Here is a 23,649-nt window from a genome sequence, read left to right on the forward strand (position 1 = left end):
CAAAGTTATCAAGATGTGCCTCTTGAGTCTCAATTTATTTCAGGAAGATCTAAAATTTCACAAACTAATGAATGCAATTTTTCTTTGCATTCACATGCTGTTTCCCTATTTGACCCAAATTTCAGGTGCTTCAGCTCTGTGTTTATCAGGCAAAATAAGACAAGTACTTTTTTCCTGATAAAGAAATATTTTTTACTAAAAATAAACACTGATAACTTCACTCAGCTTTAAAACAATATTTAATATTTTTTTAAATGTAGAGGGTTATTTCTAAGTGGAAACATCCTTCCTATTGCAGGCAGTAGGCCCAGCACACAGATCTTGCTGTCAGTTGTGATTGAAATATAGAACTCCATATTGCAGCCCATTGTCTGACTAGTAAAACTTGCAGCAAAAGGGATAGTTACATAATGAAACTTCTCTGTTACAAATAGTTAGCTCCTATTCTATGTAATATGGTAAGCACTTAGGGATATTCTCAGTCGTATGGCTTAATTGGCTGAATATCCTCAATCATATGCATTTGGATACAGGGTGCCTTGTGTAATGGATAATTTCTGCAGTGTTGTAAGAACAGGCCTGGGAGCAATGTGGACGGGCAAATGACAAGTTGATGGTTCTTGTGCAGCTCTCTGAGATTACTTCCTCTTTGTATTAGAGGATTTTTCAATTCACTGTTCAGATACCGTATCCTGATAGCTTTACTTTGCAATCATATAGTCTGTATATTTGCCCAAAATTCTCTCTACCAAGGTAAGTAGGCAAAGAAGGAAAAAGCAAAGAAAAAGGCCTGTTTTACATGTTACTATGCCTGAGAACTCTTGCTAGCAATTGCATTAACAAGCACAATGCTGAATACCATTTAGAAGTCAGTGTGGACTAGGATGAACCCTGTTCAGCATTGTGTCACTTGACATGACTGTTCTGAATTCAGCCACAGTAACATTTTGTAGTGGAAATTTGATCCAAAGAAGATACTACTACATTAAGCATTGATGCTTGGGTTTTTTCTCTCCAGATGCCCTCATGAATTTCCTCTCCTTCAAACTGTCCCTGTTTTATGATGATGCAGTTGGAGAAATTCTTTCTTAATCTGTGGAGGTATAAGACAGGAGGTAGTTTCATTCAGTGGCTGCCGTAGTGAGGTTTAATACAACTTGTCAGGACACCGGTAGTGCCCAGGAGCACCACCACCTTTTTTGCCGCCCCCGAAATACCGCCCCTGACAGAGGCGGCGGAAGGTTCCGGCCCCGAAATACCGCTGATGACCGGGGCGGCCGAAGATCCAGCCGCCGCGGTCGCTGCCCCCCCAAATGTTAGCACCCTAGATGACCGCCTAGGTCACCTAATGCGTTGCACCGGCCCTGATAGTGCCCCAGTAGTACTTAGTGTGGTACTATAAATTATTTTACAATAGAAAATTTATTCTGTCTTCATCATGAGACAACCTGTACTGTGATGCCAACTGTAGAAAATTGATGAGGGATAATGGATATATATTGTTAAACATATCTTAGGTGAAAATATTTTTATGGAAATCTTGCAACTAATTGAAAGTGGTTGCTTAAAGGAAAATGCTAGCATAATGAAAATAAATTTTAATTACTGCACATAACAAAAATAAGAAGTGGTCTCAACTACAGATTTCATTGTGTGTATGTGGGTGGGTGAATATGGGATCACAGAAACCCCCTTGGGAGCTGCCACCGGATGTACCAAGACTACCCCTGCTCCTGTTTTCCCTGCCAGCTCAGGACTCCAGCACCCTGTCTTGCTGAGCCAGACACTCCCTTCTGCTCCAACACAGACCCAGGGTCTGAATCACTTGCCCCAAAGCTGCAAGTTTACCTGAAAACAGCTCACAGAAGTGTGCTTGTCTTTAGTACTCAGATGCCCAACTCCCAATGGGGTCTAAACCCAAATAAATCTGGTTTACCCTGCATAAAGCTTATGCAGGGCAAACCCATAAATTGTTCACCCTCTATAACACCGATACAGAGATATGCACAGTTGTTTGCTCCCCCAGGTATTAATACATACTCTGAGTTAATTAATAAAACGAAAGTGATTTTATTAAATACAGAAAGTAGGATTTAAGTGGTTACAAGTAGTAACAGACAGAACAAAGTAAGTCACCAAGTAAAATAAAATAAAATGCGCAAATCTATGTCTAATCAAACTAAATACAGATAAGTTCCTCACCAGTTCCAGAATGCTCCCTTTTACAGACTAATCTCCTTTTAGCCTGGGTCCAGCAATCACTCACACTCCCTATAGTTACTGTCCTTTGTTCCAGTTCCCTTCAAGTATCCTGGGGGGATGGAGAGGCTCCTTCCTTAGCCAGCTGAAGACAACCTGGAGGGGTCTCCCATGGGTTTAAATAGACTTTCTCTTGTGGGTGGAGACCCCCCTCCTCCCTCCTATGCAAAGTCCAGCTCCAAGATTGAGTTCTGGAGTCACCTGGGCAAGTCACATGTCCCTGCATGGTATCTTGCATGTCTCCAGGAAGACTTCTTATGTGGATTGGAGCATTCCAAGATGCATTGTTCCCCCATTGTTTCCTGATCAGGTACTTAAGCTGGCGAATTCCTTCCTAAACAAGCTGACCAAATGCCTCACAAAGCTTACTTAGAAACCAAGCAAGCATACAGCCCATATTCTTAACCTCAAGTAGAAAATGATATATATGTACAAATAGGATGAATAGATATAGTAGACCATAACCTTTATGGAGATATGTTACATGGCACAGGCAGCACAAAACATATTCCAGTTATATCATACATGCTTTATGGGGGGGTATTTATAAAAGTCTTACGGGGTACGCTGTCACAAATATGTGCCAAGGTAGGGAAGAGATGAGTTTGCTCTCTTTGGGTTCACATATTGGTCTCATTTTTGTTTAAAGCTGAAGCACTGTTAAGCTAGTTATGTTTACTGTTAATTCACAGAGTTTCAATATTGGTGATAGAAGTTATTGAAGACAGTGACCAGATCATCAGCTGGTGTGAATTAGCATAACTCAGTTGATATTAGAACACTAATTTACACAAGTTGAGGGGCTGGCTCAGTTTCTATCATTTATTTTATTAACATAAAAATATAAATGTAGAATAAAAGTTTGTGTTTGTTGAAAGCCACATAGCTACATGGCACCTCAGCAGTGCTTAAAGCCCTAGCAGCCAACAGGGTTTTTTTTATACTTGCTACACAAGAGAGTGGAAAGGGATCCACTGTTTTAACTTCCATCCTATTGAACATTTGTAACTAGTGAGACTTACAATAGAAAGCAGCTTTACACCTTAATTTTTCCTCTACTGGAAAGCCTTTTTCCTAATTTTTGATCAGTGGTTTCATAACTGGGTCTGACTCTTTAAACCCTTACTTCTATGTGTAGCTCTTACCCAAGTAGACCCATTCAATTCAATGGGACTACTCACATGAGTAGGGTTTACTGGACCAGGCCCCATATTAGTAAAAGTAACAAATAACTATACAGAAAGAACACCCGTGAGTAAGGATTAGAACACCTTATGAATATTGCTGAATCATTCCTTTGAAGCTGGTAAATATTCATTGATGTAGTACATGACTGAAAAACAGCAGGTATAATGATAATATTTGCAAGTCCTATGCATTTATAAATCTCCGCAATTTTAAGTATATGCCTTTTTATGAGTAAATATGAATTTGGTCCTTAGATTAGTTGGCACTGAGAATGCAATGAAATGCAGCAAGTAAATAAAGTAATCAAAGGAAAAAAAAGTAAATATTCATGAAGTGCTGGAATAATTGTTTGATTATTTAATTGAAATGTACCAGTAGACTCTGAACATATTCCCAAGAGAAACAAAAAAATTATATTTTCTGTGCAGAAACGCTCTTTAAAAAAACTTGCAAAGAACTTTCCATCTCAAAAGGTTTCAGACACTCAGAGTCACTCTGTCAAGTTAAAAATAATACACCTCTACCTCGATATAACGCTGTCCTCGGGAGCCAAAAAATCTTACCGCATTATAGATGAAACCATGTTATATCGAACTTGCTTTGATCCACCGGAGTGCGCAGCCCCCCCCCGCCCCTCCGGAGCACTGCTTTACCGTGTTATATCCGAATTCGTGTTATATCGGGTCACGTTATATCAGGGTAGAAGTGTATTTTTAAAAAAAAAATTATTTTACCTCTTATTAATGCCTTAACAGCCCTGATAGAATTTTCAAAATCTAATTTAGGTCTCACCATTTGTGCTGCTTCTTTCCTTTTTGCTTTAGTTGTGGTATGAAAACTTACAGATTCCATTTCGGTTAAGTTTCACAAATCTTGCTGTAGTTTTGCAAAATTTGAGTATGAATATTTAAAGAAAAACCTAAAAATGAAGTAAAAAAGGAGGGTAGTTTTGTATATCTTTTTGCTAACATAAAACAAACTAGTAGGAAAGAAAATGGTTGATTAGGAATTCTATACTGTGAGTAAATTATCAGAAAACTCACCGTTGCCACTCCTCTACATTGGTTGATTTACTCATGTAGGAGTTATGTTTATCCCCAAGGAAGAAACCAGAGATTCAATACCCACCCTAAGTTGTCATAACCCCCCCACAAAAGGTAAGGGATAATCCTGTCCTCTGAAGTGCTTGAAACCATTCCCAGCTTGGTGTCTTCTGCAAATTTTATAAGCCTACACGCTATCCAAGTCATTAGTAAAAATATTGACTAGTACTAGACTCAGGAGTGACCCCTGCAGGAGTCCACTAAATCCTCCCAGTTTGATAGCAAACCATTGATAATGACTCTGAGTATATCTTTCTACCAGTTGTGCATTCACCTTATAGTAAAAGCACTGCAGTGTAGGGTCAGCAGGAAACTGGTGAAGCCTAGTAGTAGTGCAGAGACAAAAACCTTGAGCATGATTATCCCTTACCTTTTGTGGGGGGTTATGACAACTTAGGGTGGGGTATTGAATCTCTGGTTTCTTCCTTCGGGGTAAACATAACTCCTTCATGAGTAAATCAACCAATGTAGAGGAGTAGCAGCGGTGAATTTTCTGATAATTTACTCATGAGGTCCCAACTGGCTAGGAGGTAGTGCTGCTGAAAAGGATTGGGGGTTACAGTGGATCACAAATTGAATATAAGTCAACAATGTGATACTGTTGCAAAATAGGCCAATATCATTCTGGGGTATATTAACAAGAGTGTTGTTTGTAAGACATGGGAGGCAATTGTTTCGCTCTATTCAGAACTGGTGAGGCCTCAACTGGAGTATTGTGATCAATTCTGGGTGGCACACTTTAGGAAAGATGTATATAAACTGGAGAGAGTCCAGAGAAGAGAAACAAAATAAGAGGTTTAGAAAACCTAACCTATGAGAAAAGGTTTAAAAGTGTGGGTATGTTTAGTCTTGAGAAATGAGGACTGATGGGGGACCTGATAATGCTTTGTCAGATCAGGGTATAAATAACTGAACTGACAAAACTGTTTAAATTTGATACAAACACTTGGTTGTAATTATAATTTCCAAGTTCTCTCTAATTTAAATTCCTATACAGTACATTTTTTCACTGTATAGCAACATATGCCGAGAAGCAAATTCTCATACTATAATTTTCCTTTCAGCAGATTTTATTAAAGTCATATTAGTTACAGGAAGGCAAATTCTCTTTTGGTAGTTCCAGAGATGGAAACACTGATTTCATTGAAAAGAATCAAAGAGTTGTGTGGATAGGGGAAGAAAACCTCTATGGGGGTATCTACACTGAAATCAGGAGTTGTGATTGTAGCTCATGTAGACATACCTAGAAACATACCTAGATCAAAGCTAGCGTGAGTAATAATAGCAGTGTAATTGCAGCAGCATGGGCAGCGGCACAGGTTAGCTTTCTTTATACAAGCCCCCACCAGGATCCTAGGTAGCCCATGCTGCTGCCCATGCTGGCATGGCTACACTGCTGCTGTTACTAGCTAATCAAAGCTAGCTCAGGCATGCCTACACAACCTGCAGTCATGCCTCCTGATTGTAGCGCAGGCTTGCCGACAGCAATTCCGGGCCCCAGAGCAGAACAGTCAATGGACCCCCTAGAAAGGGATGGCTGAGGTTTACAACACTACTGTTTATCTTATTGATAACACATTAGAGCCCACTATACATAAGTTGTGGCGTTGCTTGATGTAGTTAAATTTTTTTTCCAGTTACAGCACCAGTATTAAACAAATTGTGAGCTAAATATAAGATATAGAATGAGCATGTGACTTATGAGGCGAGGCTGAGGGAACTGGGTTTATTTAGTCTGCAGAAGAGAACACTGAGGGGGGAGTTGGTGGCAGCCTTCAACTACCTGGTATGAAATTAATTTTTTTATAGGATATGAAGGATCACATACAGTACATGTGCTATGGAAGAGGAAGTTGAAATAAAACATACAACACACATTTTCATTGCTAGGAAAAATATTGGACTTCAGGGCCACCCAGAGGATTCAGGGGGCCTGGGGTCAAATTGCCGCCGAAGACCCGGCACTTCGGCGGTGGTCCGGGACCTGCCACTGAATTGCTGCCGAAGACCCGGAGCAGAAGAAGCTCCGGGGGCCCGGGCCCCGCGAGAGTTTTCCGGGACCCCTGGAGTGAGTGAAGGACTCCGCTCCAGGGGCCCCAAAAAACTCTTGTGGGGGCCCCTGCGGCAAATTGTTCCCCCCCCCCCCGCTCTGGGCGGCTCTGTTGGACTTCATCTGATCTTGAGAGGAAAAGTCATTTGTATGCATGTGCTGAATGTGGGGCTTTGTATCTTTGGACAGAGACCAATCTTATTGATAGTGATATACTGAACTGCCTGAAAACAAGCCAAAGATGCCTTCCTGAATATTGCTAGATATTTTTTTAAATAAAAATATGTGAGGTGACAATGGCATTCACTGAAGAGTATGTGTGTGTGTGCGCACGCGGTGCCGCGCCTGCGCTGGCTGGTGCCCAGCAAGCTGCCGGCTGTGCTGCTACACGTAATCTTCCAGCATGGCCAGGGCTTCCACATGCCCGCCCGGCTGCCTTCGGCACCGCTGGTACCATCCCTCATGCGCCTAAGAGCCGTGCGGCCTGCCCAGGCAATTTAAAAGGGCCAGGGGCCTCCGTCAGCAGGCCTGTTGTACCATAGACATATCCGATCAGACTGATTCTTCTCTTGCTTACAGAACTTCTAAACCAATATAACCCCATTGATTTCAGTTGAGTTTTTCCTGATTTACACTGAAGTGAGACCAAAATCAGGGTCTATATGCATATATGGTGTTTTGGAGATGTGAAAGCATGAAAATATTGGCTGCCCATCTATATTCTTGAGTAACCCCACAATCTCTGTATATGTGTGATGGCTTCCTTGATTAACCCATCACTGATTGAATGTACAACACCTCAGTTCTAAAAGTATGGCTGTCATGGTGTTAATTCTCCTTATGACATGGAAAAACCCGATACCTCTTGCAGATAAGCAGTGGCAATAAATATTAATTACATCTATTTATCACCAGGGATCCTAAAAATCAGTTTGTCACAGAAAAACACAGAATTTTCATTTTTACAGAGAAAAAATAAAAACATATATTAACTATTAACTAAATTTTACCTATTCAATGCCTGGCTGGGGCTCAGGCGGTCAGCCCTGGGCAGCTGGGGCTGGGACTGGGGCTGAATACCCAACTTCTGCCGGTGTCAGCCCTGGGTGACTGGTGGTTCAGTTAGTACAAAGAGCTGGATAATGGAGACCTTGATAAATGTGGTTCTACTGTATATCAATAAAACATTGTGTTCAACTGATACCTATGTATATTGTGGCTAGAGAAACTAAAGTTCAGCATTACATTTTAATCATGGAAAAACATGTATTTTTTTGGTTTTTTATCAGAGAATTTGGGGGTTTTTTTATCACCGAAAATTAGGATCCTTGTTTATCACCTTTCATCTTGATGGATTGTAACATGCTTCACAATCCTGCAAGAATTACTGATCATAGTGTGTACAAACAAAGCCATTGAAATAATGGTGGCGTAGTAAACATAAAATCTGGTAGTGTTTGCAGTGTTTTAGGCTGCACAGCAGTTGGGATGTGGGGGGGGACATTTTTGGCTAAGGACACTGGGTGAAATCCCCACTCTTGTGAAAAGTGTTATAGGATTAGGGTGACCAGACAGCAAGTGTGAAAAATTGGAACGGGGATGGGGAGTAATAGGAGCCTATATGAGAAAAAGACCCAAATATTGGGACCGTCCCTATAAAATTGGGACATCTGGTCACCCAATATAGGATCTTTTATGATTACTAATGGGGGATGGAATTTTTAGCATATCATTGAAAATACCCCCACAAATGAAACTGCATGGTATTCAAATTATCTATGTCTGAAAGACTAAGAGCTTAGTCAGGATTTAAAGATGTGGTTCTAGAGAATTCTGGTATTCCCACCTGATTCCTAGATTCACATGGTTTTCCTTCTAGCCTGCTAGAAAACTAGCTGCATATATTTAAACACATTTGTGTGTCTTCAAACTGGAGGCTTCCACATAAATAATCTATACAACCTGCCTAAATATATGATATTTATCCATGCCCTAAATACATATACAATGGTCTATAGATAGACATACTGTATTGCATCTATGAAAAACACAGTTACAATGAAAATGTATCCTTATATCTAGGAGCCAGAAATTGTTTGATTAAAATATGTCCTTAACTTTTTACTTTAAAATTCATTTATATAATATTTACCTTTTCCATAGCCCTTCTTTCTTCCTTTTTTATTAATTAATTACCTATAGCAACACCCACAGAGTATCAATGGGTCAGTCTTTGATGCTTCTACTGCAGGTGTCATGTAAGGTTAGGACATTAACATAATATCTCATTCAGCATGATTAGCTCATTTTAACTACTTGTAATCATACCATCCTGTTAGTAATATTATTGCAGGGCGTGGCTCCCAAAGCAGATGTGAGAAGACAAGTCCTTGCTGATTACTGTGACTGGTAGTAACCTGTACCTTTTCATATTGTGAATAAAAAATCTAGCTTGGTTTCTCAAATAGTGATTTATATCACAACATCAGCTGAATAATGTCACAGCTGTAAGTGGGACCTTTGCATAGACATTTGTAATATGGTCAGCCCATTTTTTAACATCATATTGTTTGTTCATTCCTATATTTCCATGTTCTAATATGAGTCAAATTGTATTAGACAAGAGCTTTGTAGTTTACTGTGTTTGCTAGCTTCATGTTACATTTTTGCCTGTGTTAAACCATTTTGCATCATCTATTATCAGTGTCTGTGAAACAGGGGCAAGTAGTGTAAGTAGCCAGATGTCCTAAGCCTAAAAAAATAATAAAAAGTATTAATAAACATAAAAAATAGCATAGTCCTAGAAAAGCTAAAATTAGAAACAGAAAAAACACTTCTAGACAAAATTACAATTTTAAAGACTGCAGGTTCCACATTAATTTTTTTTAATTCCCCTCCTATCTCCAGCATTGCTCTAAATTAACTTTTGGAGAGATAACTGACAAGAAGAATGCTGACATCCTCTGTCTATCTACATAAAGACTAGTATGAACAATCATAGTCAGAGTTTTCTAGAGTATACCGCCAGTATTCCTGAACACTAAGCTGGAGGGGCCATTCTTTTAGGGGTGAGAGGGTAGTTCAGTGTCCAGGCTAGTGAACTCTTAAACCTTTTTGGCAGAGAAATTATCAATTATGATGGTGGTTTTAGTTATGCACACATCTGTCCACTGGCAAGTGGAGTGAAACCATCAACAGATTACTCAAAGCAGCAATCTGCTAGAAGTAACCAACAATCACTAGTGATCTGGGTTAGCTGTGAACTAATGAATGACCCCATAAGTGACTGGTGAGTATTCCATTACCAATCTCCTGAGCCCTAAAGTCCTCTCTGAAAAGTTCTGTGTAATGACACATCTAAATAGTTTACAGATCTATATAATGTCTGTATTGCTCTTCCCTTTTTATATTGTAATAAAAACATTTGCATGAAAACGGTATCTTTGGATGAAATTGATTCCATCCACCTAGAGCCCAAGTGTCTGGGCTCTATGCAAACACAGTGAAGAGCGGTAAGGAAGGTGTAATCCATCTCCCCAGCCCTTAGGCTGGACTAACAGCTGTAGACCTTCCATGCCAATTGCATGGGATACAGAGGCCACTAGATCAACATAAACACAAATCCAGGGATCCTTCTCTGGCTCATCTGGAAATGCCCTGGGACTGCTAAATGGCCTCTGTGCATCAGTCTATCCATGAGTGGTGCTGAGCCCATTTCTGGTCATGTAGGACATGTGCAGTGCCCTCGATGGGCATGCAGACAGTTGACCTCCCACAGAGACCCCATTCAGAACATTATGTGGTACTATCCTTCCAACCAGGGATGAACTTCACTTTTTTTTTTTTTTAAAATAAGATGTGTGCTGGTGGTGTTTCTGCTTATTCCTCAGATTAATTTATATTTCATTAATTGTGGCCTCACAATCAGTTGGTATGAAGCCACAAATGTCTCAAACAGGATTATGCTTTCAGATGAGGAATAACCAGCAGCTGGAGTGGATGGGCCAAAGATCCGGTTTTCATAGGAATCCTGTAGTTATGTCCCAAAGGGAGAGGTAGGAGCAGTAAGAAGTCTTCTCTCCCCCTCCCCTAGTATTATGGTTCTGAACTCTTTCATTTACCATCTGTATTGTACACTCTATAATTAAATACAATTAAAGCCTGGGATACACTATAGAAATTCCCTCTTCAGATACAGCCAAGAAAAAATCCTATTTGGAAACAACTAGCTTCCGTATATAATTAATTCCATTCCCATTGACAAATCCTAACTTTTGGAGCAACTCCACACCTTTTAGCAGGGCATAAATACTATACATTAAACCTATGGGTGTTGTGTTCCCCCAGGAATAGAGAGGAGAGCTATTGAAAGTGCAGAAATATCTGCTTGAATTAGTAATAGGCAGGCCATTCCTCCAGTTCTAAGCTGGACTGTCCTGTTTTTTTTCCCCAAGGTTTGTCCCCTGTCCAGTTCTGGTATAAAACTGGATTTGGTTTTGTCTGATATTGCCTCATAGAATGGAGGCTGCCATTTTGAAGACCACGCCACTGGTGTGACCTTGCACGAACCATGCGTGCAAGATCATGACAGCAAGGGTGGGGTCATGAAGACAGGGGAGGGCCAATGCCATTTTCAGAAGTACCAGCATGTCCAGTGTTCTGGGCATAGGCCAGTGGCCACTCTAATCAGTAGTGGGGAAGGGGTCAGTTGGAGAACATAAACCATGTGCAACTTTACTTTCATTTGAATAATGGCTATCCTGCAGTCAGGGCCGGCTCTGGCTTTTTTGCTGCCCAAAGCAAAAATCGCCCGGCTGGCCGGAGCAGCAAGGGGGGGGGGGGGGAGGCAAACAAACCTGCCACCGGCCGGACCAGCAAAGGGGGGGGGTGGAAACAAACCTGCCCCCAGCAGGAAGGGGAAGGGGAGACAACGAACTGGCCGGAGCAGCCAAAGGGGGGGCCAGGGAAACAAACCTGCCCCTGGCCGGAGCAGCGAAGCGGGGAGGGGAGAGAACAAACCGGCCGGCCAGAGCAGCAAAGCGGGGGGTGGAACAAACCTGCCCCGGGCCACAGCGGCGGGCGGGCGGTGGGGGACGATAAACTGGCCCACCTGCCGGAGCGGCAAAGGAAAAAAAAATAAAAACAAACAAAAAATACCTGCGAGGCGGGGACTCGCACCCCGGCTAGCGGGGGGAGGGGAGAGAGAAGGGGGCGGCCAGGGCTTCCTTAGGCGGGGCGCTTGCACACGGCCCCTCCCACTGCGCCGCCTGCTGGGAGGGCTCCAGGCCACTCCGTTCGGCAGGCAGGGAAGGACGCGGGCTGCCCTACCGGGCTTGATGCAGGGCGCTCCCCTCCTCTGCCCCCTACAGGGCGGCGGGAGCAGTAAACCAAAAAGAAAAATCCTGCAGGGGCGGCCAATGTGGTGAAGCGCAAAATAAAACAAAACCAAAAAAAAAAAAAAAGGATTAGATGGAATGCCGCCCTTTGAAATCTGCCGCCCCCAAGCACGAGCTTGCTCAGCTGATGCTTGGAGCCAGCCCTGCCTGCAGTCCAGCATCGGGTGGGTTTAACATACCCCAGTGTTCTATGTATTCTCTAATCTGTTGCTTATTCTTTTGAAGTTTAAAGATCATACTTTATTGAGTTATGATTTTTAAAACTTTCCATATGACATCTTTAACACTAATACGGATATGTTTGCTTTAGTTCAGTCTCTTCCACCAAATAACTTTGTCCTTGCAATGCTTACAAAAGCAGGGGGAAATTTCAATAAACATCCCCTTTGCAAGAAGCTGTAATTATGGCTAATCCAAAAAAGAGAGCAGCCAAGAGAATGGTGATCCCGCTAGGAAAACACAGTTCAGCTTTGTTAGAGCACTGCTGAAATGTAGCATGGAAATGGTGAGTTTCATTTTTAATTTGTTTGTTTCTCTTTTGCAGCCTGTGATTCCAACCAGTCCAACAAGCAGCTCCACAACACCAACCAGCACAATGGGCATGTCCACAAAAATTGACAGCTCTGCTCTTCAGGACATTTTCATCCTCTCTCCCATGTCAGGACTTTATGGCCCAAGGTAAATCTCCCAATGAATCTGAGCATATTCAGGCAATATTTTACAGGTCAATTGCTTCAGACTTGAAAACAGAAACAATTTATTCTTCCCTTCCACTTTATGTATAATCAAATATTTCAAGATGTTATACAAGGCATTTAATTAAAATAAAAAGCTGTAACAGAGTGGCTATGTGTAGAAAATGTCATAACTATCATCCTCTCTGCAGCCATGAAAGTCTAGCACTATTCTGGATTGCCAGTTAATGTGCAGTGGAATTAAGAGGAAGGAATATGTTAGCCAAGATACCAAAATTCTGAGTGACTTTTGTTTTTAATAATGTCATAGCACCTTTTGTTTCCACTTAAACAGCTGATTGGGAGATGACACTAAAACCTGTTTTAGACCATGATTCAGCAAAGCACTTGAGCAGGTGCATAACTTTAATCATGTGAGAAGTCTCATTGACTTTGGCGAGACTACTTTTATCTTATTCAGAGGCTTGCACTTCTAGTAGTGATGTAGTAGTCCCTCTACCCTGACTGCCACCTTTAAGGAGGCAGCCAGATAATCCCTTTCTGACTTTTCAGGGATGACCAGCTGGTATGATTCCTCATCTTTTGTTTCCAGGGAACCAGGATGGGAAATCTCCCTTTCCCCCTCCAAAGGAAATATCTTCAGATAGTACCAGTGCCTTCTAAGGCATCTCTCAGCTCTAGACTGAGTTAGAAGCCAGCTCAGTCATTAGCAGAAAGATAAACTTTCAGTATTTAGGATCCCAGTGTTTCTGAATTGCACTGGGCAGGAAATCTGATGTTCTGCAGAGGTTTCCTATGGATTGTAAGAACCAAAGCTTTACTTTGATGCTCTCCCTGAAGATAACATATTAGGAATAGGTCACCCAGCCAGGCCAGAAGAGTGAGAAGCGTGAGAGAGTTAAGTGAATTCTGAAGTTGTTGGAGGGTGTGGAGTGGACATGACAAACCTGTGTTGTGAGGAGGTGGTCCATTTGGAATTGAACAGGGCCAGGCTTGGTTTTGGGAGAAAGTTTTGCAAGACTCAGTAGCTTTGTGCACTTTTAACCTGACACAAGGTGAAACCTAGTCGTTTCAGTTGAGTTGTGAATTGCAAAAACCTCAACATGAAATCCAGAGACCAGTTCCCTTTCTCCAAGCTCCTCTCCCTCCACTGGAACAAGAGTTTTAGGGTATGTGTCAGTAAGAATCCCACTGCAAGCACACATGCATGTAGAAATTGGTATATTTTGAATAGTAGTGTCTGTCCAGGTCTCACATGTGCCCTGTGCCTCCTTGCTCTTCCATGAGAGGGCTTAATGGGCAGAGCAGCCACGACCATCCCTCAGTTCCATGTTACTGCGCAAGACAGCAAGACAGAACCTAGTGAATGTCCAACCCACTACTCTCTTGTGAGCTTCAAAACCTGTATTTTTCACAGAAAACTGTGAAGAACTTCATATTCTCAACCCTTTCCAATTGGACATTTAAAAGAAAGAAAGAAAAAAGAAAACTCATCAGCAAGCCCTTTGACAACGGGATGAGGCACTTCTCACCAACCACCATGTCTCATGGCAGACTCTAAGTCTATGTCTACACAACAAGCTAGGGTTGTGGTTCCTCTCATCAAACTGGCATGAGTACAAATAGCAGCGTATCTGTGGTACCACAGGTGGCAGCAGAGGAGGCAGGGCTGAGCTGTGTCAAGTACATACCCACCAGTTTCCTGTGGGTTTGTATTCCATACGGCTCAGCTGGGCCTCTACTACCACTACCCGTGCTACCGTAGTTATGCTTCTGTTTATACTCAAGCTAGATCAGTGAGAGCTAGCATGAGTATATGAACACAAGCAAGGGAAACATACCCCTGGCTTGCAGTGTAGACATAGCCTAAGCTGGCAAGGTTCGATCCCTACCCATCCTGTGACAGCCTCATTCATCTCAGAGATAGACATAGGTAATACTTTTTCTTCTTGGGAGAGAGCCACCTCCCAGACAGATCTCCTCAAGGACTCAAAGTCCAGGGATTCTCAGCTCAAGTTATACCTGTTCTGACTTTGAGGAAACACTAACAGCCAGAATGAAGAAAAAAAATCATCATTGACCAATTGTCCTTCAGGAAGACCCCACACCCCAGAGTCCAGGAAGAAGAAAGTACCAACAACATCGGCATCAATAACCTCAGCACTGACAACTTCAACCCCAACAATCTTGGCACCAGCATCCTTGGCACAGACCCCAACAGGTCCAGCAGCTGCACCCCTGACAGTGTCGGGTGACTCTGAGAGGCAAGGCCAGATGAAGCATAAACATGGCTCCAAGCACCACACAGGACTACTCAACAAGGATTTAAATGCCACTCCTGCAAAGACAAAGGCTCGATCTCTTATGAGTCAGAAGAGGGAAGCCAACCATGCAGGAAAAAAGATCTGGTACTTACCTCACTGCTGAGCCTGTCAACAGTTTGAGCTGTACCTCAACAGAGGAACCAGGGTCATCTATCATACCAGAACAGCAGCTAGTACCAGCACCACCTGGCAATGGGACCACTCCCCTCTATGGCCATAACAGTTGAGGAAACTTACTCTTCGTCCCCCTCCCTAATCTACTTGTTCTTGTTGGTGTCAAGTAAAGATCCCTCTTTGCTATCATTGGAGAGTGACCTCAAGGAGACTTCCGGAAGCCATCCATTCTGGGACCCATCTTAGGCAAAATGTGAATGGCACTGGGCCAGCCAACCTCAACTGGGCAAATACACTTACAGCATGCCACTTCAGTCATACTGGCCATATTGGGGACCAGCATAATATATGTTCCAGAACAAATCCTCCCCACCTTTGCATACATCAAGAAGTGGGGGACATCCCACTTCCCAGCATCAATAGCCAGGCCACTCACATTAGAGCCAGATGTCAGCATCTAGAGCAGGTGGCAGTAGAGGGACAGCATTAATCTTTGTCTGCATCTCAGGAATCATGATCATCACCAAATGAAGTCAAGGCTCCAACACTGACAGCAACTTTAAGGCTTTCCATGCCTTCCTGTTGCAGATTGTGAAGACCCAGGCCACTGAAACCAAGGTGATCCAAGAAAGATCTCACAAGCTCTTTAATGTACTGATCTCCACAACCCCAACCTGATTTTCCCTCTCTGTAAAGTAGAGCACACTCAAGCTGGCAAAAGGGCTGTGGCAGATCCTCACCACTCAGCCCTCACATGTCACCATACAGGACGTGCCCTTTGAAGGATGGAGTTCTTTAGTAGCAGAACTCATGGAACATTCCATTCGCTAAAAGACTTGTAGGCCACTCTGCAACCTTGGTATCTACAGAAGTTACATATGCTAGGTGTTTTCAGAGGCTTACATCAACAGAACCCCACTGCACCCAGCCCAAAACATTCCTCTGTGCTCCCCAGTTCAGGGACCACTGCACTATGCAGTGGACTTACCACCAGGGTAGATGCCAAGTTCAGGAGGATGGTACTACAATATCTGTTTGACTAATGCAGCTGAAACTCCTCACCCATCATCCAGAGGGGACACTACTTGCCAGTCACCTACAATAGGATCCACACTGACATATACTTGAAGAAGAAAGAACTATTACTTACCCTACAGTAACAGTAGTTATCCAAGATGATATCTTGCATGAATCCCTTGACCCACCTCCATCCCCACTCTCTGAATCCTCAGCTGTCACAGGAATTGTGAGGGACCTGAGGAAGGGTTGCATCACTCCATTCTCTATGCCCTCGCATATGAGCGTCAGGATGCATACATTGCACGTATGGCCACAAGAGACCCTGCTGTTCAAAAGAATTTGATCTTGGGTCTTCGAGGCACCTGCAGATCTTTAGTGGGATTCACACAGACTGCAAGATCTTGTAGAAACACAGTTAATGCAGGGTAAAAAAACATTCTTATTCCACAGTGACAATGTTGAGATTTGTTGCCTCTTTAACTTGGTGTAAAATTTGAGCACAGAGTCTTTGATGATCAGCACATTAGGAATTTATATTGGAAACAGTGTTTTTTCTTTTATGATTATAGTCAATGCCTATACTATGTTTTGTAAAAATGAGTACTACTTGTCCCGTAAGTCTGCTAAACACTGAATGCAAAATAATTCATTTCAGCTAATTATTTTAAAGAAAATTGGAAAAAAATGCTCAGCACTGCTTTCTATTTTGGCTGCAGGTACATTCACTTTCTTTTTCAGTTGTTGCCAAATAGTGCAAAATATCAAATTTCTCTTTCACATAATAAATGATATCCTAATAACGACGCACCATTGTTTAGAACAGAGTGGGAAGTGGTAGGTCCACTTTAGGTCTTCATCATTCAATGATCCTTTTCCCTATATCTCTTTGGATTATTTTTATGTCAATATTTTTAGGGATGAAATTGGAATAATGTCTTGTGATGACATCAGCAAATATGGAAAGTCTGGAATGAAAGGCTCCGAGTCACCTAGCTACTTTCTGGAGCATGAAAGTGGAAAGTATTACACATTAATTGAAGATGAGGGCCATCCAATGGGCTCTGAGTATGAGAGAGGCAGAACCACAGGAGTTCGAAGAAGAGAAAAGACACCCACTCATGGTATGTTTGATTGCTTTGGTCTTCAGAAGTTGACTGGATTAACAAATTGTATCACTATATTATTTACCAACTCACAGTCACTCTATGACCTGTTTGGGACCATAAGGTGATAGAAATATGCTTTTGCTTTGAATAGTGACTGGATGTTAGTATTATTAAATGTTCAGGATCAAGGTGCAAGATTTTTTTAATACATTATCTACTTCAAACCCACAAGATTGTGTGTGAAAATTATTTTTAAAAATTGTAATGGATGGGGCGATAGATGCCACTTTCACTTATTAGTCTCTACCTACAGTCTCTTGGAGAGATTCCTACCTGCAACTTGCAGAAATACTAAAATATTATGGAACTGCTTGAAAAGGCATTGGTAGAAGATGAAAGCATCTGCAAAATGAAATGTCATCCCTAATTTAACCTTGTATTAAAGTGTATAATCACTTAGTACCTTGAAAGGTATTGTGTGGATTAATTAGTTAATGCTTACAATGCAATTTGAGATCCTAGGATGGTTAGTGCTAAATATGAATGCAAGATAGTGTAACAATAATAAACTCTGTTTTTATGTAGAAATCAAATATTGTACATAATACAGTGTAAAAGAGTTGCTGAGCTATAAATATATTTGTATCTATTAAAGATGAACATTGATGATCAGTGAACTTTAGAATAACATTACTGAAACATACTGGAAGCCAATTTACTCTTGTATTTGTGGTATTTTTCTTTTCAGTGCAGTAGAGATTATTTTGTTGTGAGGGTCACACACCTTTAAGATGGTATGTGCTGAGCATATTTATAAATAGATATATATTTATATGTAACTTGTAATACATTATATTGATTTTTATTTTTGTTTGGTTAAGAGAGCAACAACATTTCCCTGTCATTGTCACCAGTGAAAAGAATTACCCTCTCTGTCAGATAGGGCACTCCCTAAGAGACTGGTTCTGTCCTTTGATACATGCATACACCTTCCACTGAAGTCAGTCAGCGGCCCAAAAGCATGTTTGGGGCTCAATTTGATCCTTAGTCTTTTGTTTCACTTGGAATAATTCTAAATAATTGCACCGATTACTGTCAGGAATTATTCACAAGTATATTCGGCTTCAACTTTCTGACCTCTACTTCCCAACATACATTTGAATTATTCTTGAAAGAAATGATGGTAAATATTGTAAGAAATGGCTTCTGGCAGACTCATTAAAAGCAGAGTTGGAGTCTGTGCAACGTACTTGCATTCCTCTGGGAAACTGCAAAAACACAGGAACCTTCCGCTAATGATTTTTTTAGGTGACATATATAACTTTGTAAACATAAGCATATGCTATTCTTTACCTGATGACAATTTTGCTGCAGGAGAACTAACTTTAATAGTAAATAAGGTGTACACTGTGCATCTTGGAGAGGTTCTCTTCTGTGTTGTTTCTCTCCTACTGTACTTATCTTATACTACTTTAGTTTGTGCAGTCCCCATGTAAAGCACTAGGAGAAACTAACAGCAAAGTACTTAATTTTAAATGAAATTCCAGAAAGATGCAGTTCTGGGACTTAATGCTGCCACCTCTTCTTCTCCATAGAAAGCATGGAGATAATCCCAAAGTTAATAAAAGAGAAGAGTGGATCCAATATGGCCTGCTTTCCCTAAACTCCTAGCATTCCTGCATATTTGGGGCTTGGTTGGCTGTTGGGAGGACACAGAGCCTGGATGCAGTCACTCTATGTGACTTACTCCCATAGGAAAAAACATTAGAATTGCCAGCGAATTTGCTTTTGGAAATTAAGGATGCTCATTGGTGAATCCGGTTGATATGTGGCATTTATTTGTAATATATGGATAAAGGACTAATAAGAATATGACCACATAATTGGCTACACGGCAGAAGCAGGATTGTTGCTACAAAGTCAGTGGATACCACAAGCCCTCTATGCTTAATTATAAGAACTGGTTTCTATGCAAGCCTGAGTAACTGCACAACTGGTATTTCTAAAAATCCTTAAAATAGGACTGGAATATCTCCAAATGTGTACACGATCTCTTTAGAGACAGGACTAGGCAGCACAGAATTTACTAGGCTGTTGAGGGCAACCTTGAGAAATTTCTCTTCCTGGACTTTCTCAAAGAGAGCAAATCTGGAAAGTCCTTAAATCCAAGATGTTTGGAGGAGAAACTTAAACCTATAGAACTACTTTTTTAAAAAAACATAGTTTCATGTTCTCATTTTTCCTTCCCTCAGAAGTATTTCCATGCCAAGTTAGGCTTCTAGGATAATAGGAAAATATTGATCAAAATGCATCTCTTTGTCTGTCTCACTCTTAATCTTTGGAATGTGTCTTCACTTGGTTCCTCGAGAAATTTCAGAAAATATCTTAGTACTACTCTAGTTTAAACTAGAGATAGGCCATAGTGGCAGAAGTCCAGATGGAGATTTCAAACAACTTTAAATTTGGAGATAATTGGACCTGAGGTTTTGGTTTGGCTCATTATAAAGAAAGGGTTCATTTGCAAAATTTAGTTTTGTATAAGAAATACCGCCCAAAGATTAGGGAACTTGATCTAGGTTTGTAATATTTCGTGAAGTAAATTTACAAGCATGTGAGAAAAGCTTGTTTCATTTGGTGTATTGTTGTAATGTGAGTGAAAAGTTGTTGCAGAATTCAGACATGTTCTGATAAAGATTTAAACATCACATCCAACTTCTCAGTGAAATAAGTTCTATGATCACAATTTCTGCATAACTAAATATGTATATGCTATATTTTTTCTAGACTACACAAGTTTAAAAATGAGTGAGGGGGATTTTGTAAAATGCTTTGAGACACTGTGATAGAAGGCAACAGTTAGAGATGAAAAGAATATTATTATTAGGTGCCTCTCTCTGTTTATGTTGAATTCATACCAGCAACAATTTGTAAGCATGATTTTCTCTTACCAAGGGTATATTTTGCCTCTGAAGAGCATGATACAGTCATGTTATAACTCCATTGTATACTATACCTAAAGAAGCAGGTTTAGGTCCTTAGCTGCATCAGTGGTCTTCTCAGTGGAACTGCACAAAGAAGAAGGCAAGCCATCTTTGCATTCCCCAATGATTCCTGGAACTACAAATGTCAGATTGAGGGATGCTATAAATTATGCCACACTTCATGGATGATCCTCAAAGGGATTTCAACAGTTGGGACTTGCTGAAGTATATGATGTCATTACCACACCCCTCCCCAGAAATGTTCCCAGTATGCCCCCTACATCAGGACTGGGAGTGGGGAAGGCACAGAGCCTGCTAATCTCTGATATCCTGAGATTCCCCAGGCAAGGGGCATTCAGGTTTCCAAATGCTTTGCATTGCTTTCGTTTCAAGAAAAGTCCTCAGAAAAAATTCCCAGTCCATGCTAATCAAGTCAACAGTACTAGGGCTTGCCAGCAACAATGGTATTTAAATATGGTGATAGGTAGCACAGTTTCAACCATAGTATGGACAGGACCTTAGTTAAATATCATTCTGTTTCCTGATAAGATTGAAGAAACCTTAGTAGATCATTTGTCTCTGTAGCATATTTCCAGTATACTGTAAAATCAGACACTATAACCTGCACAATGCTCGAAAGAGTAGTCGCCAGATTAACACTGAAGAGTAAGACTCCATCTTAATACAGTTATCATTCAGTTTTTATCATCTCCCTGAGCAAGTAAATCCCACAGGCTTTTACCTTACTATAGAATCAAAGAGAAATTTGAATTGTGTTTGAAATGTGAGCCAGTAATATGAATTTGGCTTCCTTTCATAAGCTCATACTGTTCAATGACTTGTAGTTAAAACATCAGGCGCGGTGTGTGTGTGTGTGTGCCTGATTCCAGTACCATTTAAACTTTCTTCTTATGTTCCTGATGGGACCATTGTGTCTGCTTTCCACAGCTTTGAGAAATTGTTTGAAAACTTAGAATGAAAATTTTAAAAATAAAATAAATAAAGCAGCAGCACAGGAAAAGGCCTTGCAAAGTAAAGAGAAAGTGAAAATGAACATAAAGTTTGTATTTACCTCTGGCGCTTGTAGGAGAAACTAGTAAAGCAAGAAGTTTTAAACAAGTGTTGTTAAAAGAAAGCTAAGCTTTCTAACCCTGAGAAGAACTTTTTAGTTTTATTTTTATAGTGTGTTTTAAATCTCTTGTTTTAAAGAGCCACTTTTGCAAGCCTCAGGAGTTATGATAAATGATTGTGTTTATGCTGCAAGCTGTGGTTTATCTTTGGTGCAATATCTAGAAGCTTGGGACTGTTGCGGGAGCTGAATACCCAGGGTAAAGAGGAAAAATATTATTTTAAAAATTACATATATTTTAAATCACTTTCCTAGTCGAATGGTCTGTTCTCAGTGTTTGTGGGGTTCATACAAACTGCAGTTCAGAAATTCCTACAGGGGATTTGCCAAAATACGAATGATGGTCATAATCTAGTGCCTATCACAGCTGGTAGATTTAATGAATCCGCCATAAATCCTTGCAGATGAGACTTCCTTGATGTTTGTAGCAAATGCAAAAGCCAAGCAAGAAAGTAGAAAATCACGTCCCTTTAATTTCTCCTTTTCAAAACTGTGAAAATATAGCTTAGTACCATGATGAGACTTCATCCCAGTTACAGTATATTTGCCATTTTCTTTTTCTAAGACTTATGGATCATAGTTCTGAACTCACATGCTGGCAGATAATCTCGTCTCTACTTTTGACTGTGTACTAAAAACACACATACGTAGTGAAGCACAGTTGGTTTTCTTGGTATTAAATTATTATTTTACAATATCTATTTTATTTGGGTTCAGTAATTTTCCAGTTCAGTAATTTTTCATGATGACAAATGGAGTTGTAGCATTCCTAGATGTTGTTCCTAGATGTAATGGGTGAACATGAAGAGGGAGCTCAGAGCGTGTGTAAGGGTGTATAGTAGAGAAAAGGAATGTGTAAATATTGCAACCCAAAATAAGACAAGATGGAAGTTTTCTCTATTTCAGTAGCAATAACCTTCTCTGTATTGCTGTTACAATAGCCATATCTGAGCTATACATTTACATGCCGTGCTTTGCATTCATTACTTTTTAATACACTCTGCAACCTGGCAATTTCAATGAAATTACAAAGCAATTAACAACTGAATCATACCCTCTTATACACCAAAACAAGGTAATCATTATATATATACAAGCGGGATGTTCATAGACAGCATCTGCAGTATCTGTATGTGGCAGATGCTGTCTATGAACATCCCACTTGTGGCACAGCTTGGCCCTGCAGGCCCTCTGCCTTTTCTTCCTCTTTTCTTGCAATGGTTTTCTCCCAGACCAGAGGACTCAGACCAAGATTTCACCTTTGTGGGGCTTATTGATTAAGTCTTGTAGAGACTGTAATGGAATGCTAACCTGTATTATACTGGCACCACGTGTAATATACTTTATCTGTTGGTCATATTGTAGCCATGTTGGTCCCAGGATATGACAAGGTAGGTGAAATAATATTTTTTTTTAATTGGACCAACTTTTGTTGGTGGAAGGGACAAGTTTTCAAGCTTTATAGAGTTCTTCCTCAGGTATGGAGAAAGTAGCCAGAGTGTTGGAGCTAAATACAAGGTGCAAGAGATTGTTAAGCATAAGGGTTTCATACATACTGTAAGACACCACTTCAAATAAAGTGGGCAGTGAAGTTTAGCTGGTAGTACGATATATTGCAAATTGTTGTAATGAACCATAAAACTAGTGTGTCTTTTAAGTCCATGGTTTTTAGTGTCCAACAGTTATGAATTTAAGTTCCCATACTTGTTTTTTGAAGGTGCTGTGCAGGTTTACTTTGAGGACTAAGACTGAGGTGAGATATGGAGAGTGATCATCTTGTGAAAAGTGTTTATCGATGGGTGATAGGGTGTTTTTGTAAAAACAACGAGGAGTACTTGTGGCACCTTAGAAACTAACAAATTTATTTGAGCATAAGCTTTTGTGGGCTAAAACCCACTTCATCAGATGCATGGAGTGGAAAATACAGTAGGCGGGTATGAATTTGTTAGTCTCTAAGGTGTCACAAGCACTCCTCGTTGTTTTTGCTGATAAAGACTAACACGGCGATCCCTCTGAAACCATGTAAGTGTGTTTTTGTCATTTTTATGTGAGAGTTCATTCGAGAACATAGTGATTTTCTGGTTTCACCCACATAGCTGTAGCTGAGACATTTGATGCACTGATGTGTAACACCACATGTTGTAATGGGCATGTGTAGGACCCATGGATCTTGAAAGGTATGTTGGGGTGGCGTTGATCATCACAGCAGTGGAGATATGTCTGCAGGTTTAGTATCTGTTGTGATGCAGGCTCTGGTGCTGCTTTGAGTTGGTGTGTTCTAGTC

At 40.8% G+C, this 23,649-nt stretch overlaps 1 protein-coding gene and 2 long non-coding RNA genes across 4 annotated transcripts in view; 1 reads left to right on the forward strand and 2 right to left on the reverse strand.

Annotated features, from left to right (window-relative positions):
- Positions 1 to 11,784, reverse strand: part of LOC128843373 (uncharacterized) — a 236,307-nt gene extending 224,523 nt beyond the window's left edge. For both annotated transcript variants that reach the window (XR_008446237.1, XR_008446238.1), the window contains exon 1: positions 11,758 to 11,784. This is a non-coding gene — a long non-coding RNA (uncharacterized LOC128843373). The remainder of the gene's footprint in view (positions 1 to 11,757) is intronic.
- The window catches only part of LOC128843372 (connector enhancer of kinase suppressor of ras 2-like), a 530,962-nt gene that overhangs the window by 333,990 nt on the left and 173,323 nt on the right, over positions 1 to 23,649 (forward strand). The window contains exons 10-12 of the mRNA XM_054040175.1: positions 12,541 to 12,674; positions 17,065 to 17,270; positions 18,678 to 18,679. Of these exons, the coding sequence (XP_053896150.1) occupies positions 12,541 to 12,674; positions 17,065 to 17,270; positions 18,678 to 18,679 (342 nt within the window). The remainder of the gene's footprint in view (positions 1 to 12,540; positions 12,675 to 17,064; positions 17,271 to 18,677; positions 18,680 to 23,649) is intronic.
- On the reverse strand, positions 222 to 4,490 carry LOC128843374 (uncharacterized). Its single transcript, XR_008446239.1, has 2 exons — positions 4,240 to 4,490; positions 222 to 1,093 (listed from the first exon to the last, which is right to left on the reverse strand). It is a non-coding gene; the product is annotated as an uncharacterized LOC128843374 (long non-coding RNA).

Source organism: Malaclemys terrapin, chromosome 9, assembly GCF_027887155.1.
Source record: "Malaclemys terrapin pileata isolate rMalTer1 chromosome 9, rMalTer1.hap1, whole genome shotgun sequence".
In the NCBI taxonomy this organism is placed as follows: domain Eukaryota; kingdom Metazoa; phylum Chordata; order Testudines; family Emydidae; genus Malaclemys; species Malaclemys terrapin.